The sequence below is a fragment of the Bubalus kerabau genome, chromosome 1, assembly GCF_029407905.1.
Source record: "Bubalus kerabau isolate K-KA32 ecotype Philippines breed swamp buffalo chromosome 1, PCC_UOA_SB_1v2, whole genome shotgun sequence".
NCBI lineage: Eukaryota > Metazoa > Chordata > Mammalia > Artiodactyla > Bovidae > Bubalus > Bubalus kerabau.
Window position 1 is genome coordinate 197,662,009 of NC_073624.1, and position 27,716 is coordinate 197,689,724.

At 39.9% G+C, this 27,716-nt stretch overlaps 1 protein-coding gene across 7 annotated transcripts in view; it reads left to right on the plus strand.

Annotated features, from left to right (window-relative positions):
• Nucleotides 1–1,095: 1,095 nt before the first annotated feature.
• Nucleotides 1,096–27,716, plus strand: part of ZNF608 (zinc finger protein 608) — a 116,212-nt gene continuing 89,591 nt past the window's right edge. Inside the window, exons 1-3 of one of the 7 annotated variants that reach the window (XM_055549038.1) lie at nt 1,096–1,173; nt 1,258–1,350; nt 12,081–13,181. In XM_055549038.1, the coding sequence (XP_055405013.1) occupies nt 12,270–13,181 (912 nt within the window). In that variant the 5' untranslated portion in view covers nt 1,096–1,173; nt 1,258–1,350; nt 12,081–12,269. Of the gene's footprint in view, nt 1,174–1,257; nt 1,351–8,508; nt 8,709–9,823; nt 13,182–27,716 lie in introns of those variants that run through there. The other 6 variants (XM_055549047.1, XM_055549072.1, XM_055549080.1 and 3 more) reach the window with 6 other exon arrangements.

Here is a 27,716-nt window from a genome sequence, read left to right on the forward strand (position 1 = left end):
TATCAGTGACTCCTTGTGTTATAATCTCATTGTTTCACAAAATTATATCGTATTTGTTAAGAATAGTAGCTGTTACCATGATTTCATCTTCTTCAATGCTCTTTTTAATCTCAATGTCATAGTTTTCTTTGTGCAAAGATTAAACATTTTTCTTTTCATTTAGTCTAATTCTGTTCAATGTTTCTTATATAGTGGCTTTCACTGTATGTTATCATTTTGTTTAAAGAATTTAATTCTGTGTCTGAACTGTTGATTTCATTTCTACAACTCTATTTCTTTGAATAAGACAGAAAACATGCACTGAAGAAATCTAAACACCAAATAAGATTTTTCTTTCTCCCAGTGTATAGTATACCTGTAATAAAATATTGAATCTTCATTTCTTAATTTCTATTGAGTATATTTCTATGTGGGATTGATTTTTTTCCTTCTTGATTGAAATATAGTTTATATAGAAAGTCATTAAGTATTTACATAGCACATGTTGAAAATATAAATAGAACATTACAGATTTTTAGTGTATATAGCCCAGCATGTGAGTTTGACCTAAAACAAACAAACAAAAACTGGAGTAAACAAATGGTAGGAAGCAAGTATAATCTGTTACTGCTTGTTTGTGTACACAGCATTGTCATTTGAGACAATTTTACCCTATTTAGGTTAATGCCAAAAATGTTCCATAGCCAAGGAATAAATTGTGTTTCTGATAGCTCTTCCTCCTTGCAGATGTAGTAGCTTTTTTCTTTCACTTTTAATATAAAAATTTCCAAATATATATGTGTATATTACATTAATAATAATATTATGATCCCAATGTTTACATTACCAGTCTCAAAAATGACCAGTCATGTCATTTTTAACCTCACTCTGCTACCCATTGTAATTTTTCTTTTTAATGTTTAGAACATTTCAGTTGTGTAGTAACAAGAAACTGATTTTCTTTTTTTTAATCCTGAGTTTTAGGTGCCATGACTTCTGCTTGGCACAGTCTTGGAAAAATGACACAATGACTTTTCTTTGATTGAAAAGCGGTTGAATCCATTATTCTTTCAGGAAGAGAAGTTGCCAGTCACCTGCTAATGTTTCTATTATATTCCACAAAATGGGTGGAACTCTTGTCCGGAACCATGTTTTGGTGGCAGTCGAGTGCAGTGGTTAAGCACTCAGATCCAGGTGAGGCCTCCTACATTAAATCTTGTTTCCACCAAGATTTAGCTTCAGTATTTGAAAAAGTTCCTTATCTTTTCTCTGTCTCAGTTTCCTCATCTGATGATTATGTCTCATGAGGCTGCTATGCAGATTAGATGAATCAACACCTATGAAGATTTTAAGAAGAATTTCTGGAACATGGTAGGTCACATGTATATTTCCCATTATTAGTATTCACTATCATGAATTACAAACCTGTTTTAAATTTGAAAAAGTTGTGCATCCTTAAGACATTGTGGGTTTGGAGGGATAATAAGGCAAAATTTTAAACCTTTAAAAAATTATAGATAAGATGCCTTAGTTATGAAGAAAAATACATTGTCTTTTTGCTCCTAAAAATATTTTTTTAATAATTTTTTTATGTATTGTATTTGATTTACTTATTTTTGTCTGTGCTGGGTCTCCATTGCTGCTCGGGCTTTTCTCTAGTTGCAGTAAGCAAGGGCTCCTCTCTAGTTGTGGTGCAGGCTTCTCATTGCCGAGCATGGACTCCAAGCACGTGGGCTTCAGTAGCTGCCACACATGGACTCAGTAGTTGCGGAGCAGGGGCTTAGTTGTTCTATGGCATATGAGATCTTCCCAGATCAGGGATTGAACCTGTGTCTCCTGCATTGGCAGGCAGATTCTCTACCAATGAGCCACCAGGGAAGCCCCCTAAAAATGGTTTGATATGATTAATTTTCAGTATTAATTTAAAAGGGTTTTAATTTCATGTTTTAAATTTTAAAAACCTTAGAGAAAAAAATTTTAGTTGGGACAGATAATGTTTAAGATAAAGAAATTAAGGCATACATTAGAATGATTCGTTCTTTTAACTTGTGTGGGAATTCCTCTAAAATCCAAGGAAACACCATGAGAACCCAAGTAAACAGAAAACATTAAAATATGGTTAGAAGAAATGTCCCTGGCCATTAAATTCTATTCTTAGCAGATCCCCAGTATGGTCATTATGTTTTAAAAAAACACAAAGTTCTTCCCTGGATAATTTTAAGAATCTTGAAAAAAGACAGAAGGAAAGAAAAGAAAGGCGATTAAAATATTTTTGGAAGAACAGGGTCCACAGAGCAGGCTGGCATGCAGTGCACATTGAGCTGAAGAAACCGTAACATACTGGCCCAGGAATCAGCCAATCAGCAGGCTGAGAACCATATTTCCATAATGATGATTGGCTGGTGGACTGGAGGCTCAGCTGAGCTGAGGATGGGACAGAAATGCTCTGCTGAGAAAATAGCAAAACAACTTTCTGGCTTTCTGTTGTTTATTGCATATTCTCCAAATGATTGTAGTGATTCATCCTTTAGGAAAGCTTGTTTTGAAAACAAAAGAGGCACAGTTGTTCACAACAAAAGTGATACTCGGCAGCCAAGGAGCTGAGTATAATCATACTCTTATTTTTCTTTAAAATAAACCTAAGGCTCCTGATTTTTTTCTAACCAAGTATTAAGACTTCCTAGGTGATTCATATGGGTTCAATTTAAATTAGACAGGGGCTATAATTTCTGATAGGCAATCATCCTTGCTTTATTAATCTGTCAGCTTTGTGAAATACAGACAAATACAATGTAGTTTGCAAAGTGTCGAAAAATCCCTAAGTTCTAGCACCAAAAGGATATGAAACACTCTCACAATTAAGGGAATTTTGCTACTCTTCAAAAAGAAGCTATATTAGGAAATCTTTTTCTTGTAGTCATGTATGTATGAAAGCAAGAGATATTATACCTTTATCAATGCATTCGGTGTTACTCTCGCAAATGTTTACACATATGTAAAAATCCACTGTCATTAAATCATAAAGATTTTTGAAAACAACCAAAGCGGCGGTGGAGTGGGGGGTCAGAAAAAGGGAAGCTAGGAGGAAAGATGGAGTAGAACATGGCTGTATCCTGCTGCCTTTTGGCCCTCTCCTGCCTGGTGGGTTTGTATTTTGTTGTAGTTGTTTTAGATTCAAATAGAGCAGTGACATTTCACCTCCATGTTTTTAAACTTGATTTTACAATCATTTTTTCCACAAACCATCTTTCTGGAAATGAGAATAATTCTATAATGCAGATTAAGCAGAAGCATTTTTCAGTCTCTCCCAGTGACCATTCCTTGGCTAGCTAACAGACCAGCCATTCAGAAGCAATTTTCTTCAGGCTGAAATTATGTGCTGACCGTAGCAGATCACTTCCCATAATAACCCTTCCCCCACCCAACGCTAAATACAATCTGTCTCCTACTCACTGTAATAACGTGCAAATGACTGTAATTTTGCAGACAAGAAACAGCCCAAAGTGAAACGTGTCTAAACAGAGGTCGATTTGAAAAATCAGGGTTATTACCTAAATCTGTAAAATACATATTGTAATAAAACCAGCAACAGCAATCTCCAATAAGTAGTTTAAAAAATGTAGCTTGTGTTTTGATCTTCTTTATGCACCCAGTCTCCACTGGCATAAAAGAAAAATCCTTTTCCAGAAATGGTTTCATTACATGAGATGTAAATTGCCTTCCTTTGCTAACCGATCTGTAGACCTTACTTGGGCACCCGTTCAGATATAGTAGCACACACCACACACCAGAAAGGCCAGCCAAACAGAGGTAAGATTTCAGATACTTAACACTGACCTACATCGCAGTTCTCTGAATGTGAGCAGTATACAAATGTTTTCCTTTAGAAGAATGTGCTGCTTTGCAATATTTTGCTGGGTTCCCCAGGACTCTGCGGCATTAAAGGGACAAGATTTGCTGCTTAATTCTTTTCAGGTTGAGAATTGGGAGAAGGAATGGGGAAATACCTACCCATATAGAAAGAAATTCCTCCTTTAACTTGACATTTCTTTACTGTTAAAATTCATTGTAGTTGTAAATCAGAGCATGGAAATTTTCCTTTATATCATTTCAGTTTGTTTAAACAGAACCATGTTATAAAGATTTTGGAAGGTAGACATTATTCTCCTTCCCTTGGAAGTAGAGTTCCTTTGTTTTATTCTAAAGAGCTTAAATTGAAGGTGAACTAATAGGACATAGAAATGACTTGAAAAGTTAACACAGCTGTGTTATACAGTGTGTGTAAATGTCTATATTCACCAAATGTCTATCAATACGTCCATGAGTCTCTCATGAGGAGTATCCCATGGCAATGTGAAAACCATCCGTGTCTTTCTTCCTTCCATACTCCCATCCCCCATAGGGAAGGATGGGAAATACTTCTATGCCAGACCCTCTCTCTCCACTAGACATTTGCTGCTTGGCACTTTCTCCTGGTCCAGTGGTGTTTCAGGATATTGCAAAAACATTAAATGTTTGATCAAGAACAGTGCTCATCTCTTTTGGGGAACAGTTGTCTAGAGCTGGTTATTGTTGAAAATACAGAAACTTGAATTAGATTTAGGAAGCATGTGTGAAAAGACAGAATTTTCTCTAAAAAAATCTTTCCTAGGCCCCTGATAACTCAGTTGGTAAAGAATCCACCTGCAATGCAGGGGACCCCAGTTTGATTCCTGGGTTGGGAAGATCCGCTGGAGAAGGGATAGGCTACCCACTCCAGTATTCTTGGGCTTCCTTTGTGGCTCAGCTGATAAAGAATCCGCATGAAATGCAGGACACCTGGGTTTGATCCCTGTGTTGGGAAGATGAAGGGAAAGGCTACCCACTCCAGTATTCTGGACTGGAGAATTCCATGGATTGTATGGGCCATGGGGTTGCAAAGGGTCGGATAGACTGAGTGACTTTCACTTTCCCTTTCAGGTAGGAAATTAGGATGTCACCCATATGTATAGTGAAGAATGCCTAGTGTTTGTGTGGGTGTCTCAATGAATCACATACTCCCTAGAAACCAGGTCGACTCCCCACAGCCTTGAGGCAGGTCTGTTCATATATAAGCCCAGACAGATAAGACTCTATCCCCATAATCTTCCTGGGCAGCCAGAGAGTTTCTCATTATGTCTAAATTAAGTTTCTTTTCTCATAATACAAGTCAATTTCCAGGTAGTGTTTTTTCTTTTTTCTTTCAAATAGCTTTGCTTTCTATCTCCCCCCCTTGGTCTGGAGTACCTTCGTAGTGTCAAGGTTAGCATAGATTGAGAAAAGTTAGACTCATATTTAGATTCCCTTCTAAATAAATAAAAATCCAAGGAATTATTTCTGATCCTTAGTGATATAGCATAAATCTGAGGAAATAGGCACCAGAGAAAGATCACTGTGTTTTCTTGTGCTCCTGCCTGAAGCCCCTGGCCTCCTCAGCATTGAGCTCTCTGTTCTTAAAAAGGAGGAAAAGTGTTTTGCCAGGATCTTCTGATCACCTAGGAATGGAAGCAGTAACTTTGCAGGGGCAGAGTTGGTGATGGGGGTTGCTGGAGATGGGATAGGACTCTTTAACTTCTCCTTTTACACTATCCTTCTGCTCTTCCCATGTGGTCATTTCTCCTGGACTCCTTTCCAGACAGCTCCTCCCCTCTACCAGGCAGGCACTAAAATGTAAAATTACAAAGTGTACATGTTATACAACAGTGTACTGGTATTATTAAGTGTATGGCTATCAGTATACAAACTGGTGTGTTCCCTGTTATCTTGATAAGAGATAAAGATAAAATTTTCTTTTCCAGAATATGGTAGAACTTCCCAATTTGTGTGAGGAGTAGCTCTTATTTTCTAAGCAGTAGTTAATTATCTTAGTTTCATTCATCAATTAGCTGATAGCCCTCTGATGTCTCTTGATTGGCCCCTTTGTCAAACAAAACAAAACAAACACGCACAAAGCCAGCAGAACAACTCTGGTTGATTCAAGCCTCTTGGCAGAACTCGGAGGGCAGGAGGTGGGGGTGGGGTATGAATGGAGTGTGGAAATGTTGGAATGGAAGAAAAATGCTTGAGTTTATCAAAAATGGTTTGGGTTAAATATGTGATTGAATTTGGCATGAGCCTTTATCTTTAACCAAGTGGGGTTTATTAGAGAGGATTTAAGAATTAGGGTTAGGTATTGTTTGAAGTTAGGGTTAGATCAGATCATTTGAGTATTAGGAAGCCTAAACTTTGGTTTTAGTTACACTAATTCTACACGGCAGACCCTATGATTTGCTTTTACCAACCAAGTGTGTTGGAGAAGTGCTTCTACCCTTTTTGAACTTCATCAGGTCTTAATTCTGTGCCTTTTTGAGTCTTGTTGTTTTAAAAGCTAATTATTGATTTTTTCCAAGCTAATACAATATACAGGGTAGCCATGGACTTTAAAAGGCTGAAATGTAGATGATCCTTCAGGGATACAGGAAGTGCCTGAGTGATCTGGTCCTTTGAGGAACCACTCTTCTAAAAGAAGAAGAGTTCAAAATCAGTATGTATGCTCTATTAGCAATGGGACACACACAAATTGTAAACCTGTCCATTCAAAAATATACAACAAATATAAAAGTTAAAATAGGGGGTAAGTGGGTATCAGATTATCTCATTTGCCCTATTTATCAATGTATAGCTTTGCTTTGAAAGTAAATCTTTTTAGGCAGATCTAAGGACTATTATAGATTCATTCCTCTGGTTTATGTACCTCAGCAAGGGATGGAAACTGCTGTTTATTACTATTTGCAGCTTTGAATAAAGTTCATCTTGGGTAGTGAAACAACTAATTGGCATTTAAAAGAATGAACTAAAGATATTGAAAGTTCAAACACGAGTCATAGACATTACCTAAAACATGTGACATATTTTTATTGATCCACAAGGTCATCACTGAATATTTACATCATAAGCAATCTTCTGCTAGCTCTAATTCACTTTATGTGTCCAGTTTGACTCAGTTAAGACACATTCTTAAATTGTAACTGTCATGCAGAAATTACAAACCCAGTAGTGCTGAATCTTTAAAACTAGGAGGATCATGACGCTTTCAATTTGAAAAGTCACCCTTGACTTTAAAATTTCCATATTACAGCTCCTAAAAGTGATAGAAAATAAAAATGAAAAATTAAAACTAAAAGTGCTTTAAAAGCTTAATATATATAAATACATTCGTTTAAGTATATTCACTGTTACAGTACAATACTGAACTTGTTATTTCATATTAACCTCTTTTGTCCTGTGACCTCAGAGTTCCATTAACTTGGTTGTTGGCATTTGTCCTACAATACATTCTAAAATATTTTCGTGTTCTCAGTGAATCGCATTGTGTTGCCTTCTGAGGACTTTGACACCGGCTTTCCCCAAGAGGGGGTTAAATATTTGGAGTAAGGGGAACTCTGACAATCCCTCGGCTTAAAAATGGCACAGGGACTGTTTAAAGGGGTTAATCTTCCTAGTATATTTATCTCCCACAAATCGATTTTTTAAAAAATGAGGCTGGCCCGAGGTGTTAATATGGTTGGCTGGGACCTTATTTATTTTTAATTTTTTTGGAGCTGCCTAGGACCAGGTGGGAAAGCTTTGTTACTATTCCAGGGAAGAACCATTCACGTAGTGGTGGTTAAATGGTTGCTAGCGTTCACACTTCATTGCTTGTGGACCAGAAGCCTGGGAACAAAAGGGTTACTTGTTTCCCCACCACCGCCTTCACCCCCAGATCGATTTTTCTTATTTAATCAGCGAGTAAAATGAGAGACACAGGGAAAGAAAAAAAAAAAAAAAAATTGGAAGAAGGGCAAAGTGGTGGGGGAGGGTTGAAAGCCAGAAGCTGCAATACAGAAAATCAGTCTTGGGAGTTCGCGCTGCCGAGTCCTCGCAACACGGAAGGGAAGCCAGCAAAATGCTCGCAATCATTTCCACACAGCCAGCCTCCCTTTTCTCCTCGCTAGGCGCTAGTGGCTCATTTGGCTTCCCTGTGCCACCGAGCGATCACATACATTATTTCCCTCAAGATAACACAATCAAACTTGTATTTACCGACATCCTCTCCTCGCAGCCTGTTTGAGATTTGTTTTAATAAATAAGTGTTTTATGTGAATGATGTAGTAATTGAAACGGGAGTACCATTTTTTTTTCTTCATCTTACTGCAGGAGGTTCCTCAACCCCAATCTGGTTGGAAAATAAAACGCTTTGTCTCCACAACCACCCCCCACCGCACCCCCACCCGTTCTCTGTGTGTGTTTTATACGTGTGTATATCTCAACCCCCTACAGTAGCCAAGAGAAAGCAGCTAACCAATGAGAGAGCCTAGTTTCATAAAAGCTGCTCTCTGATTGGCCCGATGAGAAAGGGCAATGGGAACAAAGAAAAGTCCCTTTCAGGTATAGAGGCTGAGAGCTCCTTTTGCTCCACTCCCCCTGTGTGTGTGTTGTGTTTCAGTCCTGATTTCAGTGTTGCAGAACAAGCTTGTGTGTGTGCACCAGGGGGATTTTTCTTTTCCTTTTTTTTTCTTTTAATTTTTGCTTTTATAAAAAAAAAATACACAGGACAGTCTGTGACATTTGATGGTCCATCTTCTTTAATAATAAATTTGTTGAAGAGATTATAATTTCCAAAATAAAGCGGCTGCAACCAAACACATTCAATGCAGTTAGAAGGAAAAGGTCAACTCGATCCAATACAGACCGTAAGTACGGTTGCGTGGTGTGTCTCTCTATAGCACTTAGCGGGGACTTCATGCAGGGGAATGTGCGAGTTTTATGCATTGAAATGAGGAACTAGTTACAGGGTTTGGCTTTTGCATTGAGAACAACCCAAGAAGGGTGAATTTTTATTCAGTGGAGGGTGAAGCATTTGTAACTTCTTCACACAAATTAAGCTTGACTGGGCACTCGGGGTAACTTAAGAGTAAATTACCTTTGGGGCTCTCACCCAAGGAGAATAAAAGTGACACAGTTACAAATCCTGATCTGCAGTGTCCATTCTCTAGCGCACCTCACCTCTCCCTCTCCTGTCCTAGCTGGGCAGGACCCTCTTCAAAACCGAGCCAGGAAAATGGGGGCAAGGGCAGAACAAGCCGATTTCTGTCTCTTGTCACATCCAGTGCCCAATAATTTAATATTAAACAAGGGAATAGTCACCCACTACATGTAATGGTTATAATTACCATTTTCCACCTCCTTAAAAAGCAAGCTGCGAAAACACCATTAAGGGGGAAAAAAATGCCCCACCCAACCCAAACAAACCCACAAATAGTAACAATGGTGTGTTTATTACAGGACCTGGCTTGGAGCTAGTAAAATGTTTTTCTTTGTTTAAGACATGAGTGGGGGGGTTCCCTAAAATCCAAGTAGCGTGGAGGTGCCCTACCAGCTCGACTAGTCTTCTCCATCCCTGGCCCCTTGGCAAAGCCGACAAATTGGAGATAAGTTGAGGAAAGGTTTATAAGGTGTTTCTTTAAAACATCTGCTTTGCTCTTGTGCTCATTACATTTCACTCCTTCCGAACTTCCGAGAGCCTAGATCTGCGAGAAATGTTTCACATTCATAACTTGTAGCTGCTCCCACTGCAAGGGCGGGGGTTGGGGGGGAGGCGGCGGGGAGGGGGGGGGGCGAGTGTATGTAGGGGGAGGGGAGAGACCTTTAGGTTTTTTTTAAAGACCAGATCAGTATTTTCTTGATACGCTTGTCACCATTTTTGTTCTCACGACAACCAATTGAGCCCTTGATCCTCACGTGATGTGAAAGGCTTGCACTGTAACAAAATCGCTCCTTTCAGATGGTTGGTTGTTGCTAACTCGCCCATCCCCCTCTCCCAGCCCCGACATTTCCAGCAAAGCGACTCTCCACTTCCAATCCATCAACAATTCATTACTGCTTTTAGCTTCCAAACGCCAGCTAATTAAAAATACTAAGCCAAGCTCCGGGGCCATCTGACTAAACACAGGAGGTGGTGGGTGAGGGAGGAGGAGGAGAGAAAAATAAAAAGGAGACGCACGGTTTGCTGCGACTATAAATGGGAAAAACTGTCCTGAAAAAGGTCGCCTTAAAAAAAAAATTTTTTTTTTTACTCTAATTATCGAATTACCACATGACTGATTGGCTTGAGCGACAGCGGATTTTTTCCCCCCCTCGGGGACTATACTAGGAACTCGGTTCCTTTTTCTTAAAACAACATAAAACAGGAAAACATCACATCCTTTCAGGTTTCGAAGACTGAACCAATTTTAAACGCCGTTATTTTCCCCACCCCGCCGCCCGCCGCCCCCCGCCCCGAGCGAATGCTGTTCTAACTGGTTTATCAGCTCACTGAATCATCTGCTCCCCTCCCCCTCCACACCTTTCTTTTTCTCCTCTTGTTCAGCTTCTCATCCCACCCTTTCCTCCTCCTCTTCCTCCTTCCCCTCGGTCCCTTCTCTCTCCCCCACCCCTTCCCCCCCTCCTTTCCTCTTAAGTTAGTTCAAGAAATCAAATCTGTCAGGACGGGCGGAAAAATGCCACTTCCCGACTAACAGGCGGAATCCAGCCCAGATTTTCAGTCCTTTCTTCTTATTCTTTCTTCCCTTTCACTAATTTATCCCGATGTTAGCACATTCTGTCTTGTACTAGCGGACGCCTGTAGGTTTGCTACATGGGATCATTACTTACTGATCACGGTGACTCTGAAGTCTGGAACTGAAGGCGGAATGAGAAGTTGGGAAAACTTTTTTCTCTAAGCGCTCTCTTTTTTAAAACTATTATTCTCGATGCTTGTTAAGAGGGGAAAAAACCCTTTGGTGCTTCTGTTGTGAATGTGAAACATTATCTTCCAGCTGTACAGTGACACATTTTTTTGAGAAAAGGACTGATCCGTTTGCCAAAAGGGGGGGTGGGGTGGGGAGGTGGAATAATGTTATCGAGTGATTATTCTGGCTGAGATGTGTTATTTGGTTCGTTCCTTCTTGATCATTTGGTGTTTAAGTAAAATGAGGCACAGGCTTGTTTGCCGAGTGGAGTGGGAAAGGCATTTTGATTTGCTGGCCTAATTAAAAAATGATAAAGGATTAAAGGTAAGCAATGTCTGTGTGTGTGTGTATGTATATTTATTTTTTTTTCCTTGACAATCAACTGTTAAAAAGGGGCTGATCCCTTTAAAAACCGTTTTAACTGATCTTTGTCAAACACACACTCATTTGCGGTCATTGAGGCCACCTTGGCGCAGATCACTTAAAGTGTATGTCTTAATCAGTTTCCCGTACAGTCAGTAGCACCATATTTAACAGATTGAGCCAGTCTGTGACCTAGGAGTATGGTAGAATTGTTTAGATGTAATTTTTTTTCCTCAAAAGGCAGATATTTAGCCTTTTATTTAGCACTGTCTTTTTTAAAATAGAGAAATGATCTTAAAGATATGTGTGTATAAAATGGTATAAACTATTGGGGAAGAGAGGATAGGAGATGGGGGCATGTGTATGGGGTGTGGGGGGTTATTGGTTGTTTTTTCTGTTCCTTACTGGGAACAAAAAACAGATTGCCCAGACAATTTGTAAAAAGAAGTAATAAAATTAGAAATGAGGAAAATTTAGCAACATCATTCTGAAACTAGCCTCAGAGAACTTCCAGGGTCTGGTCTTTTAAATTCTAAGATCTAGGACATGCTTAAGGGTGTTTAAAACGTGTTCCTTCCTCTTGTCTGAGTGTTCAGCCTGTGTTTCTGGGATTGTTATCATGTGTATTTGCTAGGGGAAAAAAAAGCTAAACTCTTTTTTTTTTTTTTTTCCTTAAACCTTTCTGGACTTCACTCAGATCCTTAAGATATTTTAATGCCTTTTAAAAGTGATTATCTTTGTGTCGTTGATAAAGGGCTTTTCTTTTTTAGCTACTGTAAGATGCTTACTGTCATGGGTATGTTTTTTGGGTTTGGTTATTTTTCTTTAAACCTGATATTGGACTGTGGAGACAATACATGAGCCACCTTCCTCACCATCCTTCCCTGTACCCCTTACTGACTCCCCAATATTAATCGTTTTTTATTCTGGTAACACCCAGACAAGAAATATTCGACTTTTCCCCCTTCACAGGAAAAAGTGGACCTGGACTGAAGGGTGTAAAATCCCTGGACCCATTCCTGGGGCAGGAAAAAGAAGAGGAAGATTAGAAGACTTTTTTTTTTTTTTTTTTAAGAGAAAGCCCAGCGGAGCTAAACGAATGTCCCCTCATCTCCAAAGGAAAGTTCATCGGATTTTTATTCTAGAGATCTCATCTTCAGGATGTCAGTGAACATTTCTACGGCAGGAAAAGGTGTGGATCCAAATACGGTTGATACTTATGACAGTGGCGATGATTGGGAAATCGGGGTTGGAAATTTAATAATTGATTTGGACGCTGATTTGGAGAAGGACAGACAGAAATTTGAAATGAATAATTCCACCAACACTACTAGCAGCAGCAACTCTAAGGATTGTGGAGGTCTGGCCTCCAGTGGGGCCGGCGCTCCCGCAGCCTTAGCTGATGGCCTAAAATTTGCTTCTGTTCAGCCCTCTGCTCCCCAGGGGAATTCGCACAAAGAGACCAGCAAATCAAAAGTGAAAAGGAGTAAAACTTCTAAGGATGCTAATAAATCTCTGCCTTCTGCTGCCTTGTATGGGATTCCCGAGATCAGCGGCACTGGCAAGAGGCAGGAAGTCCAAGGGCGCCCTGGAGAGGCAACTGGCATGAATTCAGCGCTGGGTCAAAGTGTGAGCGGCGGCGGCGGCGGCGGCGGCAACCCGAACAGCAATAGTACCAGCACCGGCACCTCCGCTGCTACCGCGGGGGCAGCCTCCTGCGGGAAAAGCAAAGAGGAGAAGCCAGGTAAAAGCCAGAGCAGCCGAGGAGCCAAGCGGGATAAGGATGCGGGGAAATCCAGGAAGGACAAGCACGACCTGCTTCAGGGCCACCAGAATGGCAGTGGCAGCCAGGCCCCTTCCGGGGGGCACCTCTATGGCTTTGGGGCCAAGAGCAATGGAGGTGGCGCGAGCCCCTTCCACTGCGGGGGCACTGGGAGTGGCAGCGTCACGGCTGCTGGGGAAGTTAGCAAAAGTGCCCCGGATTCAGGGCTCATGGGAAACTCTATGTTGGTAAAGAAGGAAGAGGAGGAGGAGGAGAGCCACAGGCGAATCAAGAAACTGAAAACTGAGAAGGTAGGATAAAGTCGCCTTCTTAGATCTCCTACTTTTCTCTTTGTGTGCATTTGTGTGGGAGTCGGGGGTTGGGGGGTGTGCCTCTATGTGCCTTGCACTTCTTCGTGCTTTCTGGTTCGTTGTGAGATTTCTCTTCTGTGCATCTTTTCTGTAAACGTTTGGTCTGGGGTAGCTTACTTGGGTGCAGTGTTGAGCTCTTGCTTCTGCTGCTACTGCTGCTTCTGGTGCTAGTGTTTGGGTGCTCAGGTGGGAGGGTCTGAGTGCTCTAAGTACCTTTTGCCTTACCCAAGGGCTCTTGGCCAGTCAGCCAGTTGCGATGTGCTTTTAATAGAAAACCTGCTCCTGGACCCATGTACCTCTTGTCCTGGTTTCTCCCCTAAGGAGAACCGTCTTCTGTTTTAATGTGCATGTCCTAGTATTTTTGGTAATGTGTCCTTAGGTGCAGGGTTCACGTTCCCTCACCATAGAAGTATGTCTAGGATTTTAACTTACACTCCACCCTCCACACATTTATTTTCTCATGATGTTCTCCAAAATAACCCTGTTAAAGGATATCATCCTGTTATTGTTCTTGAATGAAACCTTGGTATCCTAGGGTCACTGGTTTCATAACTGTGTAGCAAGAATGGAATGGTTTTGGTGGCTGCCAGGGCTCTTTCCTTGTTCCCTTGCCCAGTTCTTAGCTAGAGATTTAAAGAGTGTTATCGCTTGGGTTTCTAGCTTGACCAGGGAGCTGAAAGGTTGGTAAGAAAAGTGAAATAGACTTGGTGGATTGGTGTGCTGAAATGTGAAAACAGAGCCGAAAGATACTCTAAGTATGTGTTGCATCTGAGCAGTGGGGAGGGTTGATGCAGGTAATTTGGACCCTTCTACCCATCTTTTGTCATTGTCTGGAAGTCTGGTGAGATACTGCCTTTGAAAAATTTCCCCCACTGTTGTGCTGCTTAGTGCTGGAGGCCTAGGACTTAATGCTCTGGCAATTACTGTGCATTAAGTAAAGTCCCAGAGCTGAAGGCACTCAGTCCACTGAACAGGTTGCGAGTGAGCTGGGGGAGAAGTGCTGACTCTATCAAGTTAACTCTTAATACTGTAGATTGTGCCTTGCGGAAGCAGAATGCACATCATGTGGTTTGTGGCATGATTGTTTGGATATATATGCTTATTCAATAATTTAATTTTTGCTATTTCTCATATCAGAAATGTGAAATGTTTTAGGGTGACAATTTCTGTGTCCAATTACTCACCGCTGTCTGTTTAAATGTTTTTGTTTTCCTCTGTTAAAGATTTAAATGGGAGTACAGGAATGAAGTTTTGGTTTTATAATTTTAGAAGTTGATGAAGGTACATTAAGGTGTAGATGATGCCAAAATAAAAAAAAAACCTTCTGCATGCCTGCTTCTTTAATCCATAAGCCCTTGGTCAGACAGCATTTTGAACTGATGAATTTAAATACATTTTTTAAAAAATCCAGGTTTTGTTTCTTATGCTGAAATGTAGAGTTTCCCACAATTTCTGCTAAAGGGCATTCTGAAGTCTTATTAGTACAGTAGTGCATTTACTTTTGTTGCCAATAGTCTTCAAATTGCAGTTCTAATCTGCTCTAACTATCTAGATGAATTGCCCTAATCCAGTGCTCACAATGGCTGTGGTTAAGGAGTCAGAGCCATTTGATTGGATTCACTGCTGCCTGGAATGTGGGAGGTACTGCCCTTTTGCATTCCCCTTAGCCTTTTAATCTTCCAGCCAAATGTTCACATTCAACAATTTTGTTTAGCTGGCAATCGGGACATTTTAGTATCTCAAAGGCTGCTGTCATGGCAACGGAGATTAGAGCATGGTGTTGGTTCTCCAGTTTTTTGTGTTCTTTTCACTTTCCAGTCACAGAGCAAACTGGATGAAAAATGAAAGAATTAAATTATTCATATACATGCAACTCATCTTCAGTCAGAGCAGTATACATGTAATAATATGAATGGCCTAAATGAAGAGCAAACAAGTCATGGCAGATCTGGGGTGGAGGAGGGGAGCAAGCATAGTGTATTTCGATTCATACCACTGCCAGCCGCAGCTGCTGGTGTGGGCACAGCGGCCCTTCAGGGGTGGCGCTCAGGGCCTTGAATCCCGTAGTGGTGGCCCAGGGTCTGGAAGCTGGTTCCAGCCTTCCTGTCTACCTCCACCCCACCCCAGGAGGACTCTTCTTAAGAATGTTTCCTCCTTGGCACACGGGAATGGCACTGCCTTGTACAGATGCCTCCCAGGGAAGTAACTCCAGTGCCACTAACTCTTGGTTGTTTAAAACTCGACTTCAGTTTAGAAAATAATTTCTAATGATGGGAGGAGACCTCTTGAGGGAAAGATTTAGTAGGACACGCTTTACCTGACCAGATAATTCGGACACTGAGGCATCCTTTGAGAAAGGCTTTTTGACGTTTTTGTACAATGTTTTAATTTCAAAGCCTTGTTTGATTATCTGGGTTGTGAAGAGTAAGTGTCTCAAAAGTGAAGATGATTAATTTTCAGCAGTCGGATGTGGCTCATGAAGGGGCCAAATGTGAAAACCAGAGGGGGGTGCAGTGTGGTGTATGTGCTTTTTTTTTTCTCCCTGGTTGGATGGTTCACAGGAGATTCATAAGACTTGCTGTCACTGGTTAATTTTCACAGCATGCTTAAATGTCTATTTTTGGTCTGTTTATTCTGTTTCTTCACTACAGAAAGTCATGTAAAACATGATAAATTGGACCTTATGAAACCTAATTAAATCAATGAGCATTCTACTCCTTTATGTGGAAACCACAAGTATGTTGTAAAAGTCGCCACTCCCTTAATACGTGAACAAAATCAAAACATGCCATAATTCTAAGATGTTTGAGCTGTATTTCTATAGCCCATTTTGTGGTTAAGCCACCAGTGACGTGTCTGAATAAGTAGATTTGACAGGTTGGCTTTTGGTTGTTAAAACCTGCTTCTCCACCTGCCCCCTCCTTTTCTTTTGAAGCATAATAGCCTGCATTGAGGCTCTTCTGCATGTGTCCTCCTTAACTGTCTTATAGTTTTGACTTATCAGACACAGGCAATCAGCCGGGCTAAAGTTCAGTATGGGATATGGGTTTATTTGATCACTGACAAGTTAAAAAATACATAGATGAATTCTTAAAAACAGCTGAGACTTCAGATACACATTAGAAGCACAGGGAATCTTATGTTTGGGTCTGGGGTTCTAACTATTCAGTGCACATTTATTTAGCAAAGAGAATGATTTTAGTAATATTGTGCTGCTTTCATTAAGCTGGTCCTTAACAGCCTACATGTGGTATCTACAAATGGACCTGTCTATAAAGGATATCATTCATTTTATTCTCTTGTAGAAGCCTTTTTACACTTCACTAGGGAATTCTTGCATGTTGTCTAAGTGAGCATGAGTAGTTGAAGAACATATTTTGATTAATGAGTTTTGTGAATGATAGGGTTCCCCCCAAATACAGTGCCCCCTACAAATTCTAGTTAGAGAGCACAGTTTATCTACTGTGAAATAAAAGGGCAGAAAGGTCACTTGCTATAATTAAAGAACAAAGTCCATTGTTGTTGGACAGCAAACTGTTTGGAAAGCTACATAAGGGACTTAGCTGTTAAAAAGGTTGGTAACTAAGGGCAGCTCCCAATCAGCATTGATTCAGCTCCTTTCTTTTTATTGGCTTCTTCATAGGGTGACAGGGCTTTTGAGATGGGCTGCCCTTTCCCCAAGGAAGTCTTCTGTGAGAACCCATGAAAGCTTGGAATATTTGCATGGCCAGGCACATCACTGGGTTCTGAGCATAGTATCTGAGATCTGCTGGGTTTGCTGGAGAGATGTAAAAAAAAAAGAAAACTCAACAACTGATTGTGCTAAAAGAGATAAATAATGTTTACCAACTTTTAATAACTTTGCAAATAGTCTGTAAAAAGAAGGGGAGGGTGGGCTAGAGGGATTGATTGTCAAAATGTCATGAGGTTAAGAATGCTCTTCAAGTAAAATTGCTTGGCTGCAAGATGGTTTTAATTAGAGTGTTATAAAGACTTATTTTTCCTAAGCAGCATTTTATAGTTAGTAAATGAAATGTATGCCGAAAGTGCTAAGCAGAAATCTCCCTAACCACAGAGGTGTTCAATAACCAGATTCAAACAACATGGAAAGAACCATCTGTTCTTCATTTTCAGCATGAAAAACATGGGTTGAATGGCTGAGATTTGCTCCAATTTTGACTGTGCCTGTGTGTGCCTGTTTTTTTTTGTTTGTTTTTTTTTTAAATTTAAAAAAAGTTCACCTGGTACTTCATAGAAACTCAGAATTGCAGTAATATGAGCAACACTGTGAAAACATATGTTCCTACATTTATTTTAACCAGTTCCACTTTTATTTAAAAGATTTCCAGAAGCCCAGCCATTGAACACTTTATAATGGTTATTCAGTTCCTGCAGGCAATCACAATGAGGGGTCAGTTCTTCAAAGATCTAACTATTTAGTCAGTATCTGAATTATTCTGTCAATTTTCCCCCTGGAGGCAAGAGGGGCAAAGGCTCTCCCAGGCTAGCTCTGGTCAGCGTTTATCGGTTAATCTAATTGTACATGGTAGTGTCCTGAACCGGTATTTGCTCTCCATAGACCTTACTCTGGTTTAGAGCTATTAGTCTGGGATTGTTGATCATGAGGAAAATATTCTTTTAACGACCGTAACTTTGGAGCCCTTGACTTTTAGACTGCCAAGCTTCTGGGTTCTGGTTTTAGTAAGAGCCCTGGGTAAAACATTATCCGGCCTTTGTTTGAGGTCTTTTATAGAAGCTAATGACTGGGCTTGTGCCTCCCTGAGATAAATGACATTATCTCTGAGTGGGCTGACAGGAAACAGACATGTTAATGGTGAAGCTGCAGGGAGGATGTGCCGGGTTCTGACAAAAAAGTGGAGAAGGAGCCCCTGGTTGCGGTCATTAACACATGCATTCCTGCTCTTCCTAAGAGGCTCTTGATAATTGGAAAGCTATTTTAGCCACGAACACTTAAATCATAAATCTACCACTCCTAGTTGCTTTGCATTCTTCAAAGTAGCAAAGTAATGTGTTTTTTGTTAACAAGTGTGTGATCTGGTTTTTAAGAATGGTGGCAGTTCTAGGTGGTGTGGTAATGACATTTGGGAGGGCTGCACATCCCATGCTTTTATCAGATGGGATCTCTCTCTGTCTTTCACCATGGCTCAGTCATCCCTCTACTTAAATAAAGGAAGAAAGAAGTGGGTCCAAAAACTAAAAAGAAATCATTTTTATTCTTGAAGAGGTCTCGTGGGAGAGGGATAAAAACTAGTTTTTTTTAAGCTGGGGAGATTTTGCTCAGTGATTTGAATGTGATGAAACCTGCCTTTGAAGTGTATGTTTAAAAAGTCATGGCTATAATTGAGTTTCAATGCAGTTTAAACTCTGCTTCTTGAACAGAGATAATTGCCATGTTGAACACACTCTAGATGTGCAGAAGAGGTGGAACGATCATGTTATTCTATTCTTTAATATTAAGCACTGGAAGTTTTTCATAGTAATTACTGTAGCACAACATAGTTTTGATTGCCAGCACTCTGAACTTGCCGGTGATCTGAACATCAAGGGTTTTGCTTGAATACTAAACAGTTGATTCCTAAGTTACTTGTATTGCATTCTTGTAGAACACAGAAACCAGAACTAAGGAAATACTGAGAGATCCTTAGCAACAGCAGAGTAGAAATAACCCCTCTTCACTAGTACTATTGTTAATAATAATATCCTCTTAATCCGTACATTTAAAGTTACAGGGAAAGAGAACAGGTGAAATCTCTGTCTCAGGAATGACTTCGGTCATCATTACAGGCTCTTAGAGGGATCAGACTGGTACCCTGTGACTGGTATTTATTTCATAGACATGTGTATAGAAATGTTATAATTTCATACACAGCTGTTGGATTGGGAGTGGATTGGGAGTTTTTAGTTACTGTGGGCTTTATTCTTTTTTAAAAAGTCACAGTTGATTTTTCTGTTCTACTCTGCTACAAAGTAATTGGCCCCTCTATATCCATCCATGTCTCTCTTCCAGATGATGTTTCTTTAGTGGATTCTTGCTCTCTGTTGCCAGTTCTTTTTAATTCAACCTTAAAGGTTTTGCAGTGGGAACAAAGCCTTTGCAACTGAATGAAGGGTTGTTAAATAATTCATAGTAGATTAATCATCATTTGGGCTGTTTGTAATGTTGTTTTGGGGTGTATAAAGGATACTCAAGACAGGGAGATTGGCACCTTGTTCCTAGAATTGAGTTCTGCATACCTGCTAAATTTTGGTTAGACATAACCTTTGAAAAAGTATTGATATAGATTATGGCTTTTGCCTGAAGAACTGAAGAGATTACAAAGCAAATACTTCTTATATTTTGATAGGTTAGGGACCCCTAAACCACGTGGATCTCATCTGGTATTCAGAAAGAACCGCCCCCACCCCCCACCCCATTCCATCCTGTGATGCTAAATGAAAATTTAATAATATATATTTTGGTTGTAATAGAGAACTCAAAGGGAAGGGTGCTCAAACAAATGGGTTGGAAGTGATGAATAGACACTGCTGTTGATTTTTCAAAGCTACTCTTTCTTCTTTCTCATCCCTACCTCCCAGCCCTATTTTTTTATTATTCACTGTGACTGTTCTAGCTCAACCACTGGCTTTCTGCAACTCCTGGGAATCCTTATTCTCACTAGCATCTTAAGAAAAATGTGCCTATGGGGACATTTAAGCATATTTCAATAATGCCATAAAAGGCAGCTTTTGCAGTTTAAAAATATATTGATTATATTTTGTGTTATACATAATGATTTTAGAAAGCAGATATTTAGGTCGTGGAATTGGCTTATTATGTTAACCAGAGAACAGATGGCATGGTGCCACAGACGTATAATTTTACTTAAAGGGACTTTTAAGGTTTTGATGTGTTTTCTTTTCCTCTTATTTCCCTGATGGCTTCTTTTTATTGAAGGGTAACTTAAGGAGACCTGGTAGCAATTTTACTGCCTTCCCCTGACAGTTTGAAATAATAGCTTGGTCTTTGGTTGCACTGATCTTCTACCAGTCAACTTGATTCTGGTTTTTGTCATGTGGCAGTGAATTAAAAAAAAAGTGTAGTGTGTTTTAAGAAATGGACTCTTTTATATGCTTCAATTAGCAACAGACCAAATTCCAATTGGTCACACTTTCAGGAACTCCTAGAAGTTACTGTGTGTCCTTTTGCTTAAGGAAAACTCCTGGTTTGGTTTCTCAGGAAAGCACATATGGTCCTCTGGCTGCTTTAGATCCATCCTTTTTGTCTTTTGCATTAGTCACTGCAGGTTCAAAGGTCCTTAAGTCGTTCCCTGGTAGGTTACATGCTTTCCCCTTACAGAAAGGCTATACTTTTTTGGTTGCTATTCCTACTACGTGTTTGAATTCAGTTGGCATAAAAGTACAATTTGTTTCCATGCCTGGATTTTATAGTTTTATCCATTCACTGAAAACATCATCAGGATGAATTGGTAAACATATCTTATTGTTATTTTTTTTAAACAAAGTGTGCCTAGCCAGACCAGATTACTTTTGGATTTCCTGTCAACTCCTCGGCTGATTTATGGATGGCTCATGTTAAAAGCAACAATAATGTTTGAATTGGAAGGACAGAAGCCTCGGGTTTTCATTCTTCATGGAGAACTGTTTATTTGTGTGTGGTTCACCACAGTACATGGATAATGCTATCAAATCTGTGCTTTATTATAATCTTATGACTAGCACAGCCGCACTTCAGTTATGTGTTTCTTCATTTTCCTTCTTTGCAAATTCTTTTGTGATGGAAATGAAATTAGAACCGAATCTTTGCAGCCAAGGGGAAAATAAGGCACCACAAGTAGAAATTGTCTCTTGAGCCAGTTCAGAAGTAAGCAAGCAGCGGTGATTTAAGCAACATTTTTCTCAAAGTGGAGTCCATAGGGAAAAAAGGACTCCGATTTAACTTTTCCATGAAGATCAGAAGACGAGCCACCGCGCACTTTGATAAATGGAGGCTGTTCCAACAACGAGGCTTTATGCCTTTATATTGTTTCACATCTGAAGTAACTGGTTGAAGAGCGGTTCACATTCCCAAACCTTTCAACTGCTTTGAAAGTGGAATGTGAGTTCAGTCATATTGTTGGTTTCTGCTCCCCGAAGGGAACAACATGATTTGAAGACAGAGCAATTGAGCTTTTCCGCATCAAACTCCATTTGGCCAATTGTCTCCATTTACATTCCTTGCCCAAATCCTTCACCAGCCTTTCCCATGATGCCGCAGCAGATGCCAGACACTGAAGTAGAAAGCGAGCAGCTGTTTCCATTACTCCATGGCTGTATTATCCTCCACAATCTGCTTGCTTTTTCGCTCCCCTCCCCCACTGGTAGAAAAACCTTCTCTCCCTCTGACGTTTGCCCTTCTTTCCTGAGTTTATCAGCCTGCAGGTTTTCTATCTTATCAGGACCACGGATTTCTCAGGAAGGCCTGGTTTATTGTTTCTCTGGGGGAGCAGATGGAGGTCCCAGGGCCCTTGGGGGCGTGGCCGGGCCGCGCGCTCCCGACGGTGGGAGTGGTGGGGGCCGTGTCGGGGGCGCGCCGCCGGGCCGCGCCCTCCTTCCCAGCATGGACCCGTTTATAGCCCTGAGCGCTGTAAATCTGTCAGCTCTTCACGACGCCTTCACCTCTTTCTTCATTTGCTTCTAGTTTGACAACGTTCCCCTGGGGCGGAATTCTAATCTGCTTCCAATTAGTTGCAAAATGTGACTGAAATTTCCACATTATGACTGCTGTTTTACTTGCACGCACACATCTAGAAACAAATTAATGCTCTTGAATATTTATTTTTTGAGCCCTTGGATTTACTTGAAGAGGCAAGAGTTTCCAACTGTTGGGAATGACTTCCAGGATTTGCATTTTTTCCCCCTTGAAGCCTTCTATACACAAGAGTTTGTTTTTTGTTTTTTGTTTTTTTTAAAGAAGCACAATAACCACGGTGGGGTCCCTCCACCATCTCATAATAAGCTTTTTCCACCTTTTTGAAGATTTCCCAAAATGTACTGTGTGTGTTTAAGTTAACACAAATCAATTTTGTATTTCTAAAATAAACATAAAAAGGATGTTTGCCCAGGTTTTAACAGAACACAATTTGCTTCTAAGTATATCATCTCTATAATATTCGGTAAAAACACAAAAGATTTGTTAAACACTTTACAATTCTTTAATACTCAAAAAATAAATGAATTAGGTGATTAATTGGGCTTAACAAATACAAGGGCAGAGTTAAAGACATCACTGTGGGCACTAACAGTTCTCCCCCCAGTTTGTGCCCAGATCCTGAGCACACCTTCTGGAAGCTGTGGGACCTGGTGGGCTGCGGTGGGCATAGTTGATGGCTTCTTCTGACTGTAGTTGCCCTTATCCTACATAATCCACTGCAAGGGAGTGTTTCGAACTCTGGGTTTGGGGGTGGTTCTACTCTGAGGGAAGTCACTTACTCCAAACTCTTTCCTCCTTTTTAGTGTTTTTTGTTGTTGTTGTTTTTAAACAAAGATACTGATCCATCCATTATATTACATATAGTATGTAAATATTAGAATTGTTTACATCTTGGTTGCTGAGAAGTTCAAATTTAGCTTTATTACTCGCCTAAAAGACTACTTTTCTCTTGTACTGTGAATTTTAGTAGCAAGGCAGTGGGATCTCAGGTTTAGTATTTGCAGAAGGTTGGTAGTCTTAAAGAGTGTAAACAGCCACATTTACTGGTGTATTTTATAGTAGTGTTCAGTCTTCAGCATCTTGGCAGATTGATATCAACAGTAATGATGGTTTTAAAGAGGTGTGAAGAATTTTATTGATGGTAAAGTGGTTATGTTGATCACATTACTCTGTATTAGTTTCTAAATAACACCTTCACATGTAAATAAATCAATTTTTTTCCACTACATTGTCACATGTAATTATAAAAGCCTTGTATTGATTGATTTATAATGTCCTTTTTTTTAATGTGTTGTTTTCAATCTCTATAACCAGGAGATAGAGCATTTGTTTCACTGTTTAAAAGTAAACTTAAATTATTTATTGTATGTAGAATGTGAATTATTCAAGTTATTTTATTGAAAAACTTTGAGCTGTGCTGGAATTCTACAAAAGAAGTAGGAACGCTCTTTGTTTTGCTTCCTTTCTTTTTACTCTAAGATTGGTAGTAGGAAAAAAGAGCCAGATTAAATCCTTAAAAATTTAAAATGTGGTCCTTTCAGATTGTAGAGACCTCCTGGGTTTAAAAAAAAGAACAAGAGAAAAGAGTGGCCCCATGGTGAAATGCTTACAATGGGCACGATTGTGCTAGCCCCTCAAGTCCTGGGGTTCACTAATTACCCTTTAATGAGGTTGGTCTGCCCCAGCCTTTTCCCTACCTTGGGAGGAAAAGCATACAAGACCATTGGAGTTCAAGTGGATGTTGCTGTATTTGCAATTTAGCGTAACTGCTTTGAAGGCCCCCAGGGCGCTTAATTGGGGCTGGGCATTTTTGTTTTGGGGGAGACTACACACAGCTCCCCATTGTGTGTGTAGAAGCCACTGTGCGTCTTGGAAACATTACATGTTTTTGTTGACGGTGCATAGTTTTATAAACTCCAAATGAGCTTATTGCCTTTTAACCATTGGGATCACTAAATAATGGAAGAACCTAGAAGTCTCTGGGTTGGGTAGCAGCCAAGCAGTTAAAAAAAAAAAAAGGAATGAATGGTTTAATTGTAGAGCAAACCATTTGTTTACAGATTAAGTTTTATTCAGTCACCAAATCCTATGGACCAGGAGGTAAAAGAATGAGGCTGTAAGATATAAGAATTGAGTGCCCAGTGTTCTGTTTTGTGATTATGCTTAGCTGTTCTTACCCTTGTTTTTCACAAAAGACTGAACCAGTGAATGGTGAGAACTGCTCAGCCAAGTGTACTTTTTAAGATATAAAGAGAGAGGGGAGGAAGGCCGAGGCAGGTTGTCACTTTTTTGCTGCCTGATCAGGAAACTAAAAACTTCAAGTTCTTTCACCTGGGAGGGGTACACTGGCTGTTGCTGAATTTTCTGTTCAGATGAGAGGGACTGATGATAGTGGTGGTAGAGGAAGGGAGTAAAAAGTGGGAAGAAGGTGGCTGGGGAAGGTGGTGGTTGGTGGAGAGCCTTAAAATGGCCATCAGCAGTGCATTCTCTTGAATAATGGGGGCTCTACAGAAATCTCCTATTTCATTAGTTAGTGACCATGGTACTGAATGCTTCCCTGGTGGCTCAGACGATAAAGAATCCACCTGAAATGCGGGAGACCTGGTTTCCATCCCTGGGTTGGGAAGATCCCCTGGAGGAGGGCATGGCAACCCACTCCTGTATTCTTGCCTGGAAAATCCTTAGGAACAGAGAAGCCTGGCAACCTACAATCCATGGGGTCCCAAAGAGTCGGATATGACTGAGCACAGAACAGCACATGGTACTGAATAGAGAAACTTTCCAGACAGGGCAGTGAAGTGGTATAGCAGAGGGGTTGCCTGGCAACCAGAATTTCAGGTTGTCTTTTCCGTTCTTTCTGTATTCTTTCATTTTTTTAGGGCTAGATATTTTTGCCTGGGAAATCCTATGGACAGAGGAGCCTGGCAGGCTACAGTCCTTGGGGTTGCAAAAACTTAGCACTGAACAGCAAACAACAACAGATTATATTGAACAGTAAAGACCAGAAATCATGGCATTTATCCCGTTGTAGTTGTATTCCTTCTAATCCAATTGTGGACAGTGGGCTTAAGGAAATCACTGGTAAAGTGCTATTTTCTAGAAGTATCATTTTGAACACTCCCCAGTTCACTGTTTCTTATTTTAACATTAATCTTGGAAGTGAAACCCTTTATCTCAAAGTGTTCTTTTGTGTATAAACTGTCACCCTAATGATAACTCTGGTTACTTACAAGTATTGTTTCTACATGATATCTTTGTATGCTGTCTGGCCATAAAAAAGCTCATTCCTTCTGTAACATTAAAACTACTTGTTACTTGATGCACATTTGATAAATTAGTCTTAAGTATGTTAAATTGGCTTACCATGATCTTGTTTTGTTTTTATCCTTTCTAAGTTATAGTACCTTTATTTTGGTATGATCCTTTTGAAATGGCTTGATTTTTGAGTCTAAATCCATAGCTGATAGCATCATTTTACAAATTTTCTTTTGAGGGTGTTGGTGAGCAGCAGGAGGGTTATAGAAATAGGGAAGCAGGGAGGGTATAAAGATTTAGGTGTAAGTATTTTCATCCTTGTCAAGCTAGTGACTTTTAAATATGCTGTTGTTCATTCCTTATGTTTTTCTATTAACATTTTCTATGTTAGTGAAGAAAGAGACTGGATTTTATTTCTGTGAGCATCCAACATAATTTTTCAGATTTAAAAAAGAATTTATTTTATTCAAATATAGTTTATTTATAGTGTTAATTTCTGCTGTATAGCCAAGTGGTTCAGTTATGCATACACACACACACACACACACACACACACACACACACACACACACTTCCATAATCTTTTTATTATGGTTTATCTTGGGATGTTGAATATAGTTCCCTGTGCTGTAAAACTTCAAATTTTTAAATCTTATAAAATTAGCGCTGTCATAGTCACGAAGTAGACGAAACTTGTGTAAATTTTTTAAAAAAATCACGCCCCCAAAAGTCATGTTTTACTGAAGAGGTGGTAAATCCCTGCAAATGCCCACCTAAATTTGATTTCTTTAGGTGTCATTTGACTGATATTTGTGCTCAACCTAGGTTTACTTAGGAAACCAAAACAAAAGCGCAAAGATAAAGCATAGCTCATGTTAATATTTATCAGTGCTTATAGGCTTTGCAAGATTGAAATCTCTTCGCTGTTTTAATCCCCCCTGGAAGGAAAGTCTCCCCCACCCTTCCTCTACCCTAGATTGTTAGTGCCTCCACAATGTGGATGTTTCTGAGGATTTTAAAAAGCACTTAATCTAAACGCACCATGTATTTCGGTGAGTTTAGTTTGTGTTCACATGTACATGCAGCGCAGGGAAGTGGTGCTGAGCTTCCTGCCAGCAAGGTCCGCTTGTGTCTGTTTCCTTCTCTTTAACCTGTTCTGCATACTGTTGTAACTGGATGCTTTTTGTTGCCCATATAAAATGCGAAAGGAAACACACTAACCTTTTTAAGATGCTCTGGAAATGATTTTTATAAACCTGCTTACACAAAAGTCTAGTACTTTCTATTATAGCTCACATTAAAGGCTTAATGTCGCCTTTGAAAGGCTAGCATATGAATCCATAAGCCTCCTATAAATTCATGTACCTTATTTCCTTGTAAAAAGAAGCGTTTTCTACTTACCTGGCCTTAGCACAGCTGTAGATATTCTTGTTCAGCTTTAGGTGGGTGAAGTTCTGTACCATCTACCGTCCTTTCCCTGTGACAGGCTGATGACACAAAAATCACTTGCCATTGTTGCATTTCAGCTGAAAACTTAAACACATTAAATTTTCCTTTTTGACACAGATAGTGAAATCTGAAGGGATTGTAGACTTTCATACTTGAAAAAAGTCTAGAAAATGTCCAGTGTTTTCAAATCACATTTTCACTGGTGTTCAACACTTAGATACAGATCTCTGCAAATTGCCTCTGAATTTGGTGAAAAGCTGTCAGCACACACTAGTAGTAGCAGGAAGTTAAATGGTGGAGGAAAAATACACCTATTTATCTTTTGTCTGTAAAATATGTCCTGCAGGGGTTTTGAAGAATTTCATTTTGGCCTGTTTGTAAAAGTCAGGAATCTGAAGAGTAATACTCATTGTACAAGTATTCTGTGCGACGAGCTCTAGTTGTCTCCATGTTATCTGAGCCTGGATGTGCGTGTATAATTGGAGAGATTATTGGAGAGAGAGTGTTTTGCTGTGGTAGATGTGGTTTAAATCCTAGCACTGAGCATAGCATTTACTTTCTCAGCTTACCCACAAAATCTGTGACTAATTTAGTGAATGTGAAGATTTTAGTCCAGATGGTTAGGTTTAATTGTAAAAACTGGAAGGATTTCAAAGTACCCTTTGGGGGAGTGCGGGAAACAACAACTAAGCAACAAAAGAGAAGGAAGAGTCAGCCACTAAATATAGCATATTTGTATATTACACATTTATAAACATGCACGCACCTACACACACATGTATGTCTGTATATACAGTCAAGGAAAAATCTGAAGAAGTTATTATACCAGTCAGCAAGAACAGTTGGGATCAAGAAGAGAAGTAATTTTTAATGTTTAGTGATTTAGTATGTTATCTTTCAAGTGTTTCCTACCATGTGTGTGTTTGGCCTTTCCTGGGCTCAAGATAGGTTTCTTCTCAAGTGTGTTAAGAAGATATCACTTTCCTGTCATCCTCTGTTGGTTAAAGAGTGTTGCCAATGACCTCATCAGGCATTCGGGAAATAAACAGTCTTGCTCAGAC